At 56.5% G+C, this 18,103-nt stretch overlaps 2 protein-coding genes across 2 annotated transcripts; both read right to left on the reverse strand.

Annotated features, from left to right (window-relative positions):
• Positions 1–1,868: 1,868 nt before the first annotated feature.
• On the reverse strand, positions 1,869–4,950 carry KVR01_006463 (uncharacterized protein). The gene is made up of 2 exons (XM_044793283.1): positions 2,575–4,950; positions 1,869–2,496 (listed from the first exon to the last, which is right to left on the reverse strand). The coding sequence occupies exons 1-2, from the start codon at positions 3,384–3,386 to the stop codon at positions 2,127–2,129; spliced, it is 1,182 nt and encodes a 393-aa protein (XP_044645266.1). The 5' UTR covers positions 3,387–4,950; the 3' UTR covers positions 1,869–2,126.
• Positions 4,951–10,816: 5,866 nt separating this feature from the next.
• On the reverse strand, positions 10,817–17,156 carry KVR01_005891 (uncharacterized protein). The gene is made up of 6 exons (XM_044786960.1): positions 16,104–17,156; positions 15,516–15,906; positions 15,096–15,240; positions 14,606–14,834; positions 14,175–14,544; positions 10,817–14,122 (listed from the first exon to the last, which is right to left on the reverse strand). The coding sequence occupies exons 2-6, from the start codon at positions 15,695–15,697 to the stop codon at positions 11,821–11,823; spliced, it is 3,228 nt and encodes a 1,075-aa protein (XP_044644694.1). The 5' UTR covers positions 15,698–15,906; positions 16,104–17,156; the 3' UTR covers positions 10,817–11,820.
• Positions 17,157–18,103: the final 947 nt, after the last annotated feature.

An 18,103-nucleotide genomic window follows, 5' to 3' on the forward strand; every position in this document is an offset into this window, starting at 1 on the left:
CAGCCAATCCCTCGCCGTTCAGCTACACCATCAATCCATTCGATGAGTAAGACAGTGTATCTTTCACTTATCCTGTTCAGCAATAGAAAATTCCCCAGGATTGGAAAGTGAGAATTCGTCAAGATGATGCAAATTAATCTTCCCGACAGTAATTAGGGTAGAATTGGGGTCGGGACCAATAGCTGATCCGATCTCAGACGTGCCTTTGACATAGTCCACACAGTCCAAGTTGAAAAAGACTGCAAGAGTCCAAAAGCACAGCAACGGAAAGGGTCGCGGTGGGCGCACCTGAGCTCCATTTGAGGGCACCTTTCGGGGGAAATTCGTCCCTGGAAGCATTTCAAACTCTGGTTTGTGCTGACATAAACCGTCATTAGCTGCCATCAACTTTTAGCTGGCGCCGTCGTGGTGCCCAAAAGAGAAGATGCATGGCGATCTTCGTTACATCCACAGAAAAAGAACAAAGCAAGACACGAGAAGAAGACAAGAAAACAAGAGATAGATTCCGCGATCCACCGCATGTCTGTCTATGCGAGACGGCAAGGAGCTCTGCGACTAACCCTGATTACCTAGGAATTTCATCCAGACTGCGCATATGACCGACAAGAGCCTCGTCACTGCCTGTATATCACGCCACTGTATGATATAAGAAAGCAGAGACGAAAGTGCTAAAGCTCTCATTAAAGATGAGGGTAAGAAGGAGTACCTGGGTATTGATCTTCAGTCTATTATAAACTTGAATAGTATGTCTATGTACAAGAAGGCTTTAAAACAGCAGAATATCGTATATTCAAGTGAAAATATGGGTGTATAAAGCATTAACTCGCAACGTGGGAGGGGGGGGGTCGGAAGTAGCACGCGGTCACCAGCCAGAGGGAGGGAGTGATGGACGCGCAGGTGTGGCTGGCTCTTCATGGGGCAGGCAGGCTCTACAACCACAAAATTGGTCATCTCACGCGCCGTATCGAGGCTGGGAGAACGCATAGAAGATTAGGGGGGGCCGCGGTGGGCGACATAGGGTACGCAGCATCGTCAAGACAGGCCAAGGCATGACACGTGAAAGGGCCAGAACAACGATAATCAGCCCAGCAAGCCATAGACATAAAAATACACCGTCCGCGCTGTATTTATTACACCACTGAACAGCAAGCCAAAAACGAACCGCGGTGCGGCACAAGCCAGGCAGCTTACCTAGGTAGCTAGCTGCCACGAAGGGAGGTCCCCAAAACCCAGGCAAGGACACATTCCACAACCAGGCGGGCAAAGCGAGATAGACAGACAATACGTGCCGCAGGCCCAAAAAAAAAAAAAAAGCCCACCGAGGCCTCGGCTCGGCCACATCGGCCGCGTGCCGCGGCGCTGCTGCTGAAGAAACGTCCATCCACATCAAGGGAGGACGTGGGGAGGACCAGACCAGAACATTCTAGCGGCCGTCCATTCCCCAAGGGGACGGGCGGGCGGACGGACATTGGGCTGGGCTGGGCTGTGCTCTCGCCGGTGGTTGGCTGGTGTAGTACTGTAGTGTCTTGGTCCCTCCGCGACACAATCTCAGCAGCCGGCCTATAGGACGTCCGCGTTGACCCTCCGCCGGGGGAGAAGGGCACGTCACGTCAATCTTGGTGAAACAAGCCGGGCGCTCTCCCCGGAGTGACTGCCGGCCCCGTGCCATGCCCTCCCCCTCTCACAATTAATTCGTATTGTAGATTAGAGCCGGGGTGATGAAGACAATTGATTCTACCAGGCTAAAACTCTGTTTGCCACGTAGTCCAATAATATGGCTCACCCAGAGATATTACGATATACAACATTTTCAAGAGATGTTCAAGTAGGTCACTATCACAGGAAGCAAAGCATGCAGAGCAGTTGAGTTGGAAGCAAGCGAGAACGCTGCCATAGATGTAATCCATTCAAAAAGATGTGGTTTGATTTTTTCCCACTCCAGTGATGCAGAATGCCAAACATGCCCAAGGTATCATAAAAAAGCCGAACCAGAAATACAAAAATTGCCTAAATGGCTTGTCCAAGAATAGAATTTTTCCACACCGTGATGCCCTTAGCAAAGAGCCCTAGTCACACAAATACCCTAAGCCTGAGGGTCCTTTCTCTTTCTCCTTGTGACCTAGGTCTTAGGCGGCGAAGCGGCGCGCGTGGAACCGTCCGGCCCTCCTGGCGCTGATCATCTTGAGGTTGGCAGCGACACCAGCCTCGCAGGAGGTGCCCGCAGCCATGCTCTGAACGGCACTCCATCTGCCCGAGGCGCAGCGCTGGAAGGAGCTGCCACTAACACAGTTCCACTCGCCCTCGTTTGAGCAGGCAGAGCCCTCAGTGGTCGCACCAGAGCCGCCAGGAGCCGGGGCAGCTGCGGGAGGGGCTGCGGTCTCTGGGGTAGGTGTGGCAGCGGCGCTGGTGACGGTCGAGAGGGTGGTGGACGCCTGGGGGGTTGCGGCGGGAGGGGCCTCAACAGAGGCGGAGACGGTTGCGAAGATACCACCAAGACTGCAAGCAGTGTAAGCATGAGATCAATGGAGATAGATGTAAGTCAGCAGGGGAAGGAGGAGGTAAAGGGTAACATACGATGGGGTTGCTTCAGCGACAGTGCTCGAGGTCGGCGCGGGCGCAGGCGCAGGCGCAGGCGCGGCACCAGCACCAGCACCAGCACCAGAGCCAGAGCCAGAGCCGCTGGAGGAGCCCGAGGAACCGCAGTTTCCCGAGGGGGCTTCAGGGTTGTCGCTGTTGTCGATGACAGCATCACCAGGATTGGGGTACTTGACGTCGCCGCCCTCTGCTACTGAGCAGCCGTTACCAATGTTGGCGACGAACATGTCGGGAGCGGAAGAGAAGGCAGCTGCCCGCTTCTCGGTGACCTCATCCCGCTTGGAGCTGCCGCCGGTGATGGTGACGGCGGCGCAGTTCATGTAGAACTCACGGTTGCCGATGCGGTTGTTCCATGACCAAGCCAGAACATGGTCTCCTGCAGGGACGTCCGAGGGGACGGTGAAGTCGAAGTTTCCCTCGCCGTTGACGGGGCAGTTTCCGATGATGGACTGGATGACCTTGAAGGTCTTGGCGCCGTCGGTAGAGAGAGAAATCTGGCACGAGCCACCGCCGTGGGCAGCACCGCCAACAACGGTGATGTTGCCTTGCTGACCGGCGGCGAAGGTGGCAGTTGGCTGACCGGCAGGAGTGCCCAGGTCGCTCTGGTAGCCCTTGCAAGGGTAGTCGGATCCGTCCGCAGCGAGAGGCGCGGTGTAGGAGTAGTCGATGGAGCCCGAGTTCGCAAAGGGGTTGTACTTGCTGTTCAGAGGGGGAGGGTATGAAAGCATCATGTGGGCCGAGGCAGAGCCCGCCAGGGCAGCCAGGAGAGTAGCGGATGTGGTGGAACGCATTTTGTCTGGTGGTGATGAGATATATGATGTCCTGGGCAAGTCCAAGTTTTCTGTATCGAATGCTCGAGCTTTTCGCGACTGTTGTCAGATCTCTTGAATGAGTGGATCTCGAAAATATCTCCAGATATTTATCGAGTCAAATACCAGCCTGTGGCAGTTGATATGACAATGAATGTGTGTTGGTGGCCGGGGTCGAGTCAGAGCTTCTTGTGACCACAAGAAGACAGATATTGTCCAGCTGAATGAATCAACGAACAAAGCCTTTGTTTGAGAGATCGACCGCCTTGTGGTGGTTTTTTTTTCCGAGTTGGAAGGAATGTGAAGTCCCTTGTTGGTGAGACAAAGAGACGTAATCGTGGGGAGGCAGGGAGACAGCACCGGGCTAATCTGAGAGTTGCGGATCTTGGCCGTTGGAAGGAGGGAAAGAAGAGAAGAAGCTTGAGAGGTCAAAGATAAGGAATGCAATGAACCTCGTTGCGCAAGAGCAAGAACAGACAGATGATGTCGAGATGGTGAGCCGAGAAAAAAAAAAAGAGGGCATCCGACAAGAAGAGAGAGGGAGAGGCTCGTTCTCTTATGTCTCAGGAGGACATGGAGGTCAGGCTAGCAAGGGACATCACGACCCAGACCACAAGGTGAGCCGATCAGGTCTGCAGGTTCCACCCCACCCAGGCAGCACGAGCACGGACTTACCGCGGCACCTGGGTACCTGGGTACCTGGGTACAACAGTAGTGCGAGTCTGCAGATCATTTTTCTTTCTTTTTTTGACCAGGAGCAGCAGAGAGAGCACAGCAAATGGAAGGGCAGAAGAAGCACTAACCTCCTATTCCCCTTCGCTTCAGGATCTGCCGTGGCCACTTGGATGCAGATAACCGCCACTAGGCGGCATGTGGACTTCCATATTGGGCCAGTTCTGTGTCACGGCCATCCCTGACGAGAGGATCCTGCTGTCGGTAGCAAGGAAGTTGACCACGACGATTGGACCTGGGCCGGTGGCAGGTTGCCCCTCGTGCCCTCCTGCCAGGACTGCCCGACGCCCACTGAGCGGCAAACAAAGAGAAGGATGGACTGGTACCGTGAGAAGCAGTCAGCCTCCCTGCCTCCCTGCTCAGCTCAGGGGTACGCCGTGCCGACTGGGGCTGACTGCTGGGTACGGAAGGCGAGGCAGGGATATGGGGCCAAGGTGACATCGCGGAGGGGCAGCTCTTTTTCTTGGGCCGCGGCTTGTGGTGGTGGTTGTGGACTGCCAGGACTGCCAGCTCCCCACGTATATTGATTGTCATAGTGTCCATGTACAATAACAATATGGGATGATCGCTATGACCCGTCGACCAAGGTAATTAGTTGATTAGGGCGTGGGTTGGACATCACGAATGGCAGTGCGTGGTGCCAGGTCAGTGGGCATAGTCTGAAGCAAACGGAGCTGATGGGTTGTTTTGTGCGGGCGCGGAAACATGGGTGTCCTTTCGTGCTTTCGTCTGTTCTTCTGTTTCGATCCTTGGCAGGTTTCTTTCTGTGCGGTGATGAAGAAGAAGAAAGTGCACAGCAGCAAAGCAGTCAGAAGAGGGGAGGGAGGGGTCGGGCTGGCAGACTGGTCAGGACTGGTCAGAACTGGTCAGAACTGGTCAGAGCAGGGTGGGATGGATCAGGGACCAGTCCTGGAAAAAGATCCGATGGTGCGTGCTGCCACGCTACCAACGCAGGAGGGCGCTTCTGGGCCAATCAGCAAGACATCGTACCTGGATCCCGCAGCTTCCAAGACACAGAGGCGGAAAGAGTAGCCGCCAATGACAGGCGCTACTCGACCTGCACGTCTTTTGGCCGTCGCACCAGGATTGTGTCAGGGATTCAGGGGCTTCAATTAAGCTTAGTCTGGCCTAGCACGGCAGCCACGGTGGGAAAAAAGGAAGGAATGCTCTGTCTGTGTGCCTGTCCGAAGTGCATTACTGCAAACTGCAGCTAGCACGGAAGGCGGCTCAACCCATGGCGCCATCCCTCTTTTTTGCTCCTCCTCTGCTGTGCAGCGGACTACCCCTCCAGTCCTCCTGTCCCCCAGTACCCTCCAGGCCCCTGCCCCCTGCCCCCCTGGGCTGATCCCTGTTGCAGGCAGATCACTGGCCGGGCCAGCAGGGCCAGCGAATGCTTGGGGGCGGTAAAATTCCTGCGAGGGGTCGACGTCCACGCTGCAGACCACCTCACAAACCAGGTGACCGAGTTGGGGTTTTGCCCTCTCTCGTCAACCGCCTTGCGCGGCACACGACTGAACTTGAAACATGCACCACCAATACCACTACTACTACCACCACCAATACCACCACCACCTCGACTGCCCACGAAACACTCTGCCTGCCAGCCCGCTCGACCGGTTGTTTCTTGTTCATCACAAGTGTGCCCTCGGCATCGAGTCTGCCTGGCGACACGTCCGATCACGAAGATCCGATCACGAAGCCATGACCGAGCTGCCGAGGTGGATCACCATTCTCCAAGACGGCCTGAGGGCCTGAGGGCCTGCGGCTCAGCGCGACACGACACGATGCCATGCGATTGATCTTCACGGCCCCACTGCAGCCAGCCGCCATAGTGGACCGCGCAGGCCATTTGACTCGTGTGACAGGTGCAAAAGATGTCTTGAACCCTTTCGTACCATGGAACCCGCTGCCTCTCTTCATCAACAGCCCCTACGGCGTGTAGCGTGTAACGTTGCCGACTGTCCCAGTCCCAACTCAGTTGCCGACAAGCTCCATCTGCCAGTCGCCGCCCCATGCTTGGCATCGCATCTCCCATCGCGGAACGAAAGCATAAAATGGCCAAGACGAACCCTTTGGCACCGGCCAATATGTCCCGAGTTCACGTATAAGACGACGGCTTTAAAACGAAACATCCATCCATCCCATTCTCTTTGCCACTATGGTCTGCAGACGCTACCACCTCTCCCAAATGCCTCAGCTGCCCACCAGACCGCCAGCCAATGGGCACACAGACCTGGACATGGACCCCGTCTCAGGTCAGGCGACTGGCAACCCGCGCCAAACGAACGCGCCATCACAACCACTGCCGCCGCTTCGACTTCCACTTCCTCGACTCGTAGACTGTGCCCATGAATAAAATCCGATCTTGCTGGCCCGGCTGGCGTCCGAGCTCACACGAGCTGCGCTTGCCTCCGCCGGCGGCAGCAGCAGGTGAACCCTGGTCGTGTTCGTTATTACCAATGGGGCCCACCACTCCGCCGGCAACAATCCGCATTGTGCGATCGACCTCATCCGAGATCCGCAATGGGGAAGATCCCGAGGCCTCCATTTGTCTGCGTGCCCAGTGACCACGGTCTAACCCACATCTTGCTGGTATTTGTCGTGTCGTCTCCTCGGGATACCCCTGCCCTTCCCGGGAACCCTTGTTTCACAACCAGGAAAGGAGACAGGGTCCGTAGCACTGGGGGCTGGGGGAACTTGTGTGCCGGTTGTGCCTACGCCCTACGCTGGCATCGCATTGACTGATTGCCATGCTGTGAGCCTCCCTTATTACAACACCCGGCTAGCGACGAGGCTGTGCCCAGATCGCCGTCCCTTCGCCACGACGACCCCATGTCCCCAAGTGCTCTACTATCCGTATTATCACGAGAGCCAGGACGGCCTGACGGTCTGGACGGTAGACACGACATTCTGGGCCTAACCCACGGCACCGTTGGCCCCCACCCCCAGTCCGCCTAGAATATTGTCATTGTATTCTCCAGACTCCTGGTCATCCTACCACTGTCGGCCCGTCTGTTGCCTGTGTCTTGTGGGCCTGGGCGAGTCCTATAAGCCAAGCATTACCGAGTACAAGCCCAGGCCCGCCTCGACAAACGCCCTCTGGCCAGGCCCTCGGCCGCCAGTCTCAGCCATCCCTGTCGGACAAGAGTCGTCCTATTCGTCCTATGCGGTCTGCGCGAGCTCTCGTCATCGCCAATCGTTCTCAATGGAGTTATTACGATGCGCTGTTTAGGTAACAGCCCAGCTGGGGTGCATCCTCGTCGCATCTCGCGTGCTCGGTGGCCTACCAAAGGCTCTCAATGTTGGGCGCCATCTGGCAGCGGCCACTCCGCCAAGTGCACTTTGGACAGGAAGTACCAAAGGGCTACATCGAACAAGCTCATGTCCCTCTCCCCTTCCAAGCTGACAGGCTCTCAGTGGGTCCTGGCAACTGGGTCTTAACACAGGCCAGCATGTGACGTGGTGCCGCGGCCTTTCTCTGACCTCCTACACTCGCGGCCAGGGCCAAGTGGCCTCGGACAGCCTGCGGAAGGAAGCTGACAACGGGGATCCACTCGATACGCACACTCGGCCGTTTATGCGGTTGGGTTCTCAAGGAGAGCCTTGAACATCTTCAAAATAGTGGGCTGATGTTGGCACGGCTCCTCGGCTTCGACAGGGTATCTGCCATGCTCCCCCCCCCCCTTTTTCCCCGAGGCAGCCCACACCCACGATCTCGGTGTACTGGTGCAGCAAACTTGCCCAGTTAACACATGAATCCCCCGCATAGTAAGCCCCCTCAAAGTCGTGGCCGCCGTCTAGGAGGCCACTTGATGGGCAAAAAAAAAAAAGACTCGGGGCCATAACTGCTGACGGGATTCCACGAAGAGCCTGCTGTGGTTCCCCTGCGTGGTTCTCCCAGGCTCCTCCTCCTCCTCCTCCTCCTCCTCCCCCACCACAAGCATCGCTTGGCCGGGTCTAGATGTGAGCGGGGTATGTCTTCCTTCCTTTGGCCTCTTTCTACCAAGTTATTCCCTTGGGATGCCACCTGCCTCTTTGATCGAATCCGTTGTTCTCCCCTCGCATAACATATCTCCCGACACCACGAGACTCTGCGATGTCTTCGGCTTGGCGCGAGAGATTCTTGAGTAGGGTAAAATAAGTGGTAGATAGTACCTAGAGTTATGTGTGACCGGGGGTCCACGGAGTTGTCTAAGGATTACCTGTGTGAGATGGTAACATCATATCATCCACGCTTGCATTCTGTGTGGCTGTAGGCTGTAAGGTAGACGTCTCCTTCGTAGACAGTGACGTTGACTGTCCACCGTCTCAGGTTGAAGCCGACTTAGTCACCTATGGAACTAGTTAACCATTATTTGCTGCCTGAAGAGACCAGATGTCGGGGAATGAATGAGGGTTGTTTCATATTTATGTGATTAGGAAATTCTTCATAAACTACTTGTAAAGGGTGTGCATAAGAAATACTTACGTAGAAATAACACAGCAACCTCAGCTCCCCTTACTAGCAATGCGTTTTCGTTCATAAATACGCCATGAATTCTCACTTGCACACAGTCGATATGAAGAATTATAATTTGAGGTTGACGGCAATGAGCACGGGCAACGTTCCTAGTATGCCAGTGCTCATATGTCGATGAGCAAGAATTGTATCACGAGTCGATGTTTTCGACGGGATGGAAATCAAACTATTTCATCGTACCATAATCGCAGCCTCCGAGTCCTCTTGAAACAGGCTCCCCCATTCATAAGGTCTTCATTCAACATCGCTCTGCTGGACGCCCTGGCGAGCATCGATCGCCCTCGCTGCACCTGCCTCATCCAACACCAACACCGACAGCACCCGCTCGCTGGAGCTCAAGCCCGTCTACAATAACGGCGGCACCATCACCGTCGAGCATATCAATCTCCCAGGCGGAAAACCTCGACGGGTTCCAAGATGAGCATGCCCGCAAGCTTTCTGATACTTTGACGTCTTCTCCCCCGCAAGCGAGACCTGTGCTCCACATGGTTTTTTGTTTTTCCAACTCGGGCAAGTTCAAGAAGTACTGCTCACACCGGCTTTGAGTCCAGGTTTCCGGCGCGATGCTAACGGGACGGAGTTCTACTTTGAGGATCTGGCTGATGGGGGTGTCTCAATCACGGATCCATGGATGTGCCCAAGGAGATCAAGGAGGACTGGGTCTTTTTCAGACTTGGCGTTGGATGGGGATGGTTTCGAGCATGATAAACACCATTGAGCTTGATTCGCCCAACATGGAGATTTATGAATACATTGTTCACAAGGCCACAAGCAACATCATGATTTGAAGCCTCTCTCTCCTTTGGCCACCAAGCTCACTATTGCCTTTCCACTATACGAACTGCCTGCCAGTGACACCGAACAAAAACAGATCGCACCCTCCCCCTCCCACTACCCCTGCGACCTCAACGGGCCCTAGACCAAAAGCCTCTTCCTAGGCGTTGCTCTGCTGGTTCCAACGCCGTGCCCGACTCCCACGCCATCGCTAGCGCCAGCGTTCAAGACTGACAGGTCCGCGAACGCCGCCGCCGCCTTCGCAGACGGCGTTGGGCAGGCTACCTACCAATCAGGACAAGAACTGGGGCAACCAGCCGCCTGGGCAGTCCATAATCGACGGGGCTGATTGTCAGGGCTGAATGAGTCTGGGATCTAACTACTAGCACGCCAACGGGCTGTTGAAGGGTGGGCTTGTCGGGGAGGAGGTGCTTGAGGGGAAGGCCAATTTCGAGGAGCTAATCTTTGGGATTTTCCGGGACTATGTGCCTTCTGTGTAGGTCTTTTGACATGACATGAGCCAGTAGCGAGCACGGGATGTATTTTTTTTTCTTGGGGGGGGGGGGGTTGTTTTCCCACATCTTCTGTGAACATTTCAGTAGTAGCCCAGTCTTACAACAGACGGGATCCCTCTTCAAGTATTCCTCAGATAGGTGCACCATATTCCCTGCACTGACAATATACCGTTCGCACAGGGAAATCGTCTTCTTCTTGCGCGGTCCGAGGCAGGAGCACCTATCGCTGAGCCTCAAGGGCCCACTGGAACTCAAGACGGCGATTTGAGTGCTTGATCTCGTGTGGTTTCCCGTCACCCCGGGAGGCGCGTCGTTCTCACATAACCTCGAAGCAGTTCTCTCCCTTACACGTACCGCATGCCCCAGCCAGAGACCAGCTCAGCCCCATGGGCTGAATGGATGGAGGCTAGTTTCGAGAACCCCAGAATCTCAAGAGACAAACTCCACCTCTGCCTTTCCGTTTTCAAAACAGCATGGATCCACAATGCTGATCTCAATGACATGTGGGACCATCAACACGCCATGTCAACCACACATACCCTTCAAATCCACAGGACAAAAGGGATAGACACCCGAGCCAGTTTCAAGACAACATCACAGGCGGGCATACGTATACTGAATGTTACATACATAGCAGCGTGAGACCTGCCTCTGAGAAGACACTTGGTTGAGGGCGAGCGTTTGGGGTCCTGAAGCTTGAGCACGTACATGCTCGTGTACGGAATAGGAATCGGATCTGGGAGGGTGTAGGGGTGATAGAATAACACAGGGTCTTGTTTACTAAGCGCGTGCCCAAAGACAAGAGGACAGAGACCGAACATGTCATACTATATCACTCAGTCACCATCGGTTCGGTCAAAAGGAACAAAGGGTCGACACTTGATAACAATCGATTCAACTACCACCGCTACCACGATACTTCAAAACCTCCTGGTGACAGACGCCACAGACAAGCGGCGCAAACATCCAGGTTTGGACCATCTACAGCCCAACACCACCTATCTCGTCCGCTTCGCAGCCGGCCGGCAGTGCCCTGAATCGCGAGTTGCCTTGTCGTTTGGTCGCGACCAAGTGTGCCCAACCGTCCTCCTCAAGCAACTCCCACCAAAAATGATACTCGAATAGCAGTATCCTGTGATGCCTCCACCATGTATGTCCTGCACATGGCCGACTGAAAGCCACCACTGCTCTGGCAAGCCCTCCCTCCCGCCTAGGCTGCGCTCAGACGGCGGTATGTTGATCACCTTGCTTCCTCCCGGCGCATAAGCATTCCCGCCCACGTGCAGTTGTCACAGTCCGGTATCGACGATGTCCAAAGAGGCAATGATCGACACACGTCAGATACCTCGTCGTGACACATAGGCGAGAAAGTTGTCTAGAATAATGGCCCTAGACCCTGTCTGAGATGCTTCATACCGCATTGATAGATAGCCATAACGTTGCACCAAGCCCGTCGAGGCACGCTATGGCAGAAATGACCGTATGATGAGCATGTTGTAGACCGGGCCACGGTCATCCGAGAGATAACACAGGAAATGCACACCGCTGGAGCGTCATGGCCCGATATGGATGCAGGGAAACGACTTCAAGTTGAGATTGGCCTTCGAGCAAGGGCCAAGACGACATCGACTGGGGCAAAACAAGAAAAGCATCATCATTTGGTTCCGTCCTGCGCTTCAGGGGCCCGGGCCTGGGCAATGGCTGGGCCACCGTGATTCGGAGATGGTCCTTGAGGCGGGCCGGTGAAATTCTTACCACCGTACCCGTTGCCTCGATGCTGCTGTGGCCCAAAGTGATGAACTTGTTGAGGACTGCTGCCGAGTTGCTGCGGTCCAGGGTTGCTATGTACTCTCACGTTGCCCACTTCGAGACGTCGTTAGTATTGACGGCCCGATGAGCTGTATCGCCTGTTGTTATTGTTGTTGTTGTTAAACTTACTTTGGCCGGGTTGCTGCGGCGCGAAGACGGGTTGTTGGTATTGAGGCATCGTGCCGGGGCTCATGCCGTACATGTGTTGGCCTTGTTGAGACCCCTGGGGAGCCATCATCGGCGCAGCTGGCCGTCCAGGGCTTGGGTATCCATTAGAGCCGGGCATCGCCGGAGGGGGTACCGGTCCAGGGGGCATGAACTGCGGATGAGCACCAGGGGCGTACATGGGCATCTGAGGACCGCCCTGCATGAGGGGGGAAGGTGCTGTCATGTACTGGGGACCCATCATCATCGGCCCTCCACCCATCTGGGCGTGTTGCTGCGGCATGTATTGTGGGTTCTGCGCGAAATTACGCATTTGTGGCGTCATCTGCGGGGCGCCAGGGGCCATGAACCCAGGCATCACGGGCTGGGAGTAAGGCATTTGCGCCGGAGAGTTCATGGCGTGTGGATAAGCCATTGGTACCTGCCCGGGCCGGGGCGAGGCATATGACTGCGCCGAGTTCGAGGGCATCATCCTAGTGGCATCCTCTCCATTGTTGAACGGCATGTGAGGCGCATGCCCTGGCTGGCCGGCGTGCATCTGCAGTGGCGGCATGTGCGGTGACTGACGAGGCCCGACAGCGTGAGCTCCCTGCTGGAGGTGGAAGGGGAGCTGGTGCTGGTGTGGCATCTGAGGTGCCACTGGGGCAGGGTTCGGGGTGGGCATGGCACCAGCGTATGGGGGTGGGCGCTCGAACAGCTGCTTGTAGCTGATCTTCTCCTGCTTGTCGTCTCCCTCGGAGAGGCTATTCCATGTGGGCATGGTGTCGAATGGGGGCCGCAAACCCCCGTTCTCCTCCCATGCGCGATTGTTGCCTGCCTGAGGCTGCTTGATAGAAATGACATGACTGAGCGCGAAGCACTTCTTGATGTCAATTGACTTGATCTTACGCTTAATCACTGGGCCAGTGACTGGCGTGGAGCTTCCATGCCCTTCGACATTGTTCAACGCTGAGCGCGGGCTGGAGGCCGCACTGGGCCCAGTGGGATAGAACGGCTGCGCGTTTGGCCTGAACTCCTGGGTGTTGGGGTTCAACCTTGGGCCCGGTCCCATGTGATTTGGTGGCAGGCCGGCGTGACGAGGGGGGAATGACGGGTTCATGCTGTTCGCGGGGCCAGTGGGAGGCATGCGCATGTCGGGCTGCATGTGGGGAGGCGGCTGCGACATTCTCTGCTGCTCCGCGCTGCGAAGGCGTTGAGACAGGTGGCCGGGCTGCTGATGTTGACGAGGCACATTCTGCCCAGATGAACGGTCGCCGCGGAATTGCTGAGGGTACGATCCCGGGGCATATGACTGACGGTTGCCGGGATGACGGTTCGGGCCTCCAGCAGTAGAGGTTCCGTGTTGCGGTGCAACACCAGAGCGGGAAGCACCAACGCTTGCGGCGCCGGCCGCAGTGGCAGCGGGCGTGCCGGCCGTAGCAGAAGCAGCCTGCTCTGCTGCCGGCTTTGACTGGCCCGGTTTGGCAGCAGTCACCTCCTTCTCTTTAGCAACAGGGTCCTTCTTCGCGTCCTCCTTGGCCTTGCGCGACTCCTCGGCATTCTTGAGAGCCTTGGCCTGGATCTCCTGCTGCTTCTTGGGATCCTTGGCGATGATGCCGATCAAGTCGTTAGGCACAGGCGTGCCAAGCTTGAAACTGTCGGCGAACTTCTTGAGCTCAATCAGCTTGACCTCCTTGTCTGCCTTGGCCTTGGTGCTGCGAGCCTTCTCTGCCACCTGTCGCTCTTTGCTTGCGAAGTTCTTGAACGAGGTCAGGACGGTCTGCTCTATCGTCGTGGACGTTGGCTTAGCATTTTCCTTGTCTGCGGGTGAGGTCGTACGTCCGGTAGCAGCAGCAGGCCGCGAGCTCGCAGCGGGCTTCTCAGCGGACTTCGTGTCGGGCTGGCTCTTTTCTGTGTCCTTCGGCTTGACATCATCCTTGTTCGCCTCGGCCTTGCCGTCACTCTTCGCCTCGGCAGCCTTAGGCTCGCTGTTTTGCGCAGCGGGGGCCTTGGTAGAGTTGGGGACCGCAACCTTCGATTCATCGGGCTTAGGTGTTGGCTGCTTGCTCGGACCGCTCCTCAATTGGGACGAGATGATTGCAGGGTCGACCGGTGCGCCCTTCACAGTTGACTGAGCAGCCGGGGCGCGACGCGCCGGAGGCGTGTACTTGTTCGGGTTTTGACTGCCGAGGGGAGGATAGTCTGGCCGCTTGACACCGCTGTATCTGTAGAATTGTTAGCAAGGCCAAGAGTGCCTTGGTAGGTGAGGTGCTGTACTTCTCCTCTTCGTCCAAGCCCCCGTCCGCTGGCCCGGCATAGTCCATCACACGCTCCTCGGCGACATGGGAGGAGGCGGGGTTGCTGCGCTCGATCTCTCTGGCCATCTGGTCGGCCTTGGCCATCCTTGTCTTGTAGCTCGGGTGGCTTCGATCAATTGTTGTTGTGTAAATATTCTCGTCGTAGTCCGTCTTGAGGCCGAACTTCTCCTCGTTGGCCGCGAATTGGTCCCAAGGCTTGTTGTCTGTAGCCTTCTCCAGACTACCGTCCACGTCGCCAAGGCCGTCGCCGACCCACCTTTTGAGCTCGCGCTGCCCGCCAAAGCGCTCGCCAGTGATACCACTGTCCGTCTGGAAGCCTGCCCGGTTGCCTTTGTGGGGAATCAGCAAATGAAGTACGAAAACGCAGGTGATATTGTGTGCTTTGTTTACCATTGCGACTGTTCTGGTTTCCACCCATGACACGACCATCGGCGATGCTACCCCGCGCAAAGGACATGTTGTTCTGCTGTCTCTTGGTCGAACCGTTCATGGCGTCAGCAGAGCCTGCTTTCTTCTGCTGGACCATCTTCAAGTGGCAGCTGGATGGATTCGTAGGGTTGTTGGCATATATGCCCTCGAACTCGGCGCCGTTGTCGAGGGTTATCTGGACCCGATTGCCCTGTCAACAGAGATGATGAGTATTCTATCTTTGAAAGCGAGCCACAGACTGCAGATGACGGGTTGCCTGTGGCTATGCTCGGGGGGAGGATCGGGAGCAAAAGGAGCTGTGTTGCCTGAGGTGGTCCAAAGCCGCGGTGAAATTGAAGCCAGGTGTGACAGCACAGCTGGGGATGGGTGGATCTGAGTGGGTCCGCGCGAGGCAAAGAAGCCAGGGCGCAAGGGGAACGCCGACCCGGAGGGCTGCCAGTCACCGACTTACCTCTCTCACGCGATTGAAGAAGTTGACCAACGCCGGCTTGGTGACGGCCGAGTCAGTGCTGTTCTTCAGCTGAGGACTATTCGAACGGCCCGTGATCTTGGGATTGGCAGTCGTCCAGGCCTTGTGCTGCGGCGCGGGGGCCTGTCTTGAGAGAGCTGGTCAGTTCGGGACGCCAAGCACAGGTGCGACCGACAATGGGCTGGTCAGGAGGATGAGGCATTCAGGATCGCCAAAGACGCCGAGCCCAGCACGTGCATCCGACGAGGGCGAGGAGGAGAGGAGGAGGGAGGAGGCTGCTGCAAGGGGATGTTGCATGCGCCTTTAGGTTCTTTGTTGTCCGAAGCGAGAAATGGGCGATGTGACAGGGGGAGGTGAGAAAACCAAAATGATTTGGGGGGCCGGACAAGTCTCGTGTCTCACCTCGTGGTCGGACTGGAATTACTTTCGGGGGCTTTTGGTTTTGTATCGCCGAGTTTGCTGCTGTACAATGGGCGCGTCGTGGCAATTGCAGCGCCCTTGGAGTCGGAGACGCTGGACAGTGCAGTCGAGGGGCTGGCAACAGCTGGTTTGGATGCAGTTGTTGTCGCTCCCTTTTCGTCCATCACAGTCCCGGAACTGCTCTGCGCGCCGGTGACAAGTTGAACCCTGTCGCAGCGGATGGTGGGCTAGACTGGAACAGGCAACGGTTGGCAGAAGGTACGGAAATGGCGTGCTGTGAGTGGGTGGCGGCCTGGGTGCGTTGGCCCAAGGTACTGTACGACCCGGCTTAGGCTTTGGGACGGAGGTTTGGGTGCGGGTGCGGGTGCTGGTGCTGGGGGGGGGGGGGGCAGATCAGTATTGCGACGCAGACCAAGGCTGACGTTTGTCGAGCCAAACGGAGTCGGGAAGGGCCTCGTCCAGCCAGCTGTCCACCGGCCAGTGCGATTATCCGGCGCGAGTGACTGCTGGTCGCGCGATGCGTGGGAGATCTCGAGGTTGAATGACGGTACAAGAAGACTGACTACCCACCTACTTTTTTTTAACAAACAAAAAAAGCCGGCAGAGTGGCGGCGCCGTAAACACTGTGTGCTGCCGACCTTCCAAGGTTGTTGTGTTGATACGAGGAGCTTCCCAGAAGTCGCCGAGGTGACACAACGGACGTGCTGCCAAGAGAATCGTTGTCGCGCACTGAACAACCTTCTCAAGAATATGTATTATGCGTGTACGTGCGGCTGTACAACGGCAGCTTCTATCAATTCCACAACGATGTGAGTGCCTGGTCGGGTGGCTGAATACCGTGCGAGGACCGATTAGAGCGTGGGTGCAGGGTCTCGAGGGAGGAGGGTAGCGGGTCGAGTGTTCGTTCCGATGCGATGCGATGCGACGGAGTCTGGGGACCGGAGCCACCAACGACCTGGCCGATGATGAAGACAGCGAAGTCGGGGGTTGGGAAGTGTGGCAGTCGAGGGGTGATCAAGGCTCGATGCGCTTGGGATGTGGTGACTGGGCTGTCCTTGGGAGGCCAGGAAACAGCCACTCGTCGTCGTCCGGGCGGGTCGCAAAAAGAGGGAAGAGAGAGCTGTCGAGGAAGAGGTTGGTGGTGGGGGGTTAGAGAAGGGGGAACCTGGAACGGTCAACACTCCGACTGAGGGTCCCTCAGAAACGCCGTGTGCTGGGCGATACGGGGACGAGGGTGACAGAGAGGAGAGAGAGGGGAGGGGAAAGAAGGCGGGGAGTAGAAGGAGAGAGAAGCGAGAATAGAGACAATCTCTAGAGGTTTCTCGTCGACCCGATGGTGTGGTGGTGGCCGTGGTGGTGATGGGGGAAGAATGGGAAAACAAATCCAGAGTCAAGGTGGCTGCTGCTATGAGTGGTGGCCTGTCTGCCCTACCCTGGGTACTGCAACATGGGACTCTGCTTGTTGGTGCGTACCACCGTTACTGCCCAGCTTTTGCCCAGCGAGGAGGTGAGGTGGTGTGTGTGGGTGGCATAGATACAGCATCCAGCATCCGGCAAGCACCCCCCGTACAGCAACAGCACCGCAGCAGCATACAGTAGCGGATCGGAATACACATGCAACAGCCCAGGGTGGTCTCGCTCGCTCTCGACTTGCTGGCCAGAAGGCTGGAGCTCTATTCGCTGCAGACAGGGGTGCGGGGAGACATGGACACGCCACAAGCCACTGGGAAGCCGCGGATCAGAAAACGGCTAGTCCGTTCCTGGGAAGGGACGACGGGTGGGGTGGGGCAATGACCATCTGCCGTTTCTTGAAGACCAACAAGGGACCTTTTTTTTTCTGGGACCTGGGCTGGGGGTTGGAGCTCCTCTGGCAGTCTGGGACTGGTTGTTGGGGGCACCAGTTCCTCTCATCACCACCACCTGGGTAAGGTGTTGTCGATTGACTGATATTGAGTGGCTCGAAGACCAGTGACATTGTTTGATTGGCCTGCGGCATTGCATTGCATCGCATTACGTTGCATCCTCTCCAGATGAACGGGCTGACAGACAGACTGACAGACTGACAGACAAGACAGACTGACAGTCCTAGGCTCAAGGCTCAATCATGCCAAGCTCGCCTTGTCTGACACCTGTTCTTTGCCGTCCGTCCACATTTGATATTCTTCAACCCGAGTTGTCGAGTTGACGATTATTGCCTCTGTCTCACCAGGGCCCAGAAGGGAACACGCTCCCGTAGTGTCTCGTCTCGGGTTACCGTTCCCCACGGACTCGGCCAGCATTATGCACAGAATGGATGCATACAGGGAAGAAGCCTTTGAGATGCAGGAATTGGGGTGCAGAAATGCAGACAAGCGATCCCGAACCGCCAGGACCGCCTAGACAAGGGGCAGTCAAAGCTGGCCCATCCTACCTTGGTGCACAGATTCCACTACCACAGGGCTAGTATGTCTGTTTCTCTACCCTTCCGTTGTTTCTTCGGAACCTGAGACACTTATTACCTATCCTGCTGCTGCTGCTGCTGATGTGCTGCAGGCTGGGGAAAGGCTCCACGGCCAGCTCCGCCAGGTCTC

Source organism: Diaporthe batatas (assembly GCF_019321695.1).
Source record: "Diaporthe batatas strain CRI 302-4 chromosome Unknown Contig00006, whole genome shotgun sequence".
Lineage (NCBI taxonomy): Eukaryota > Fungi > Ascomycota > Sordariomycetes > Diaporthales > Diaporthaceae > Diaporthe > Diaporthe batatas.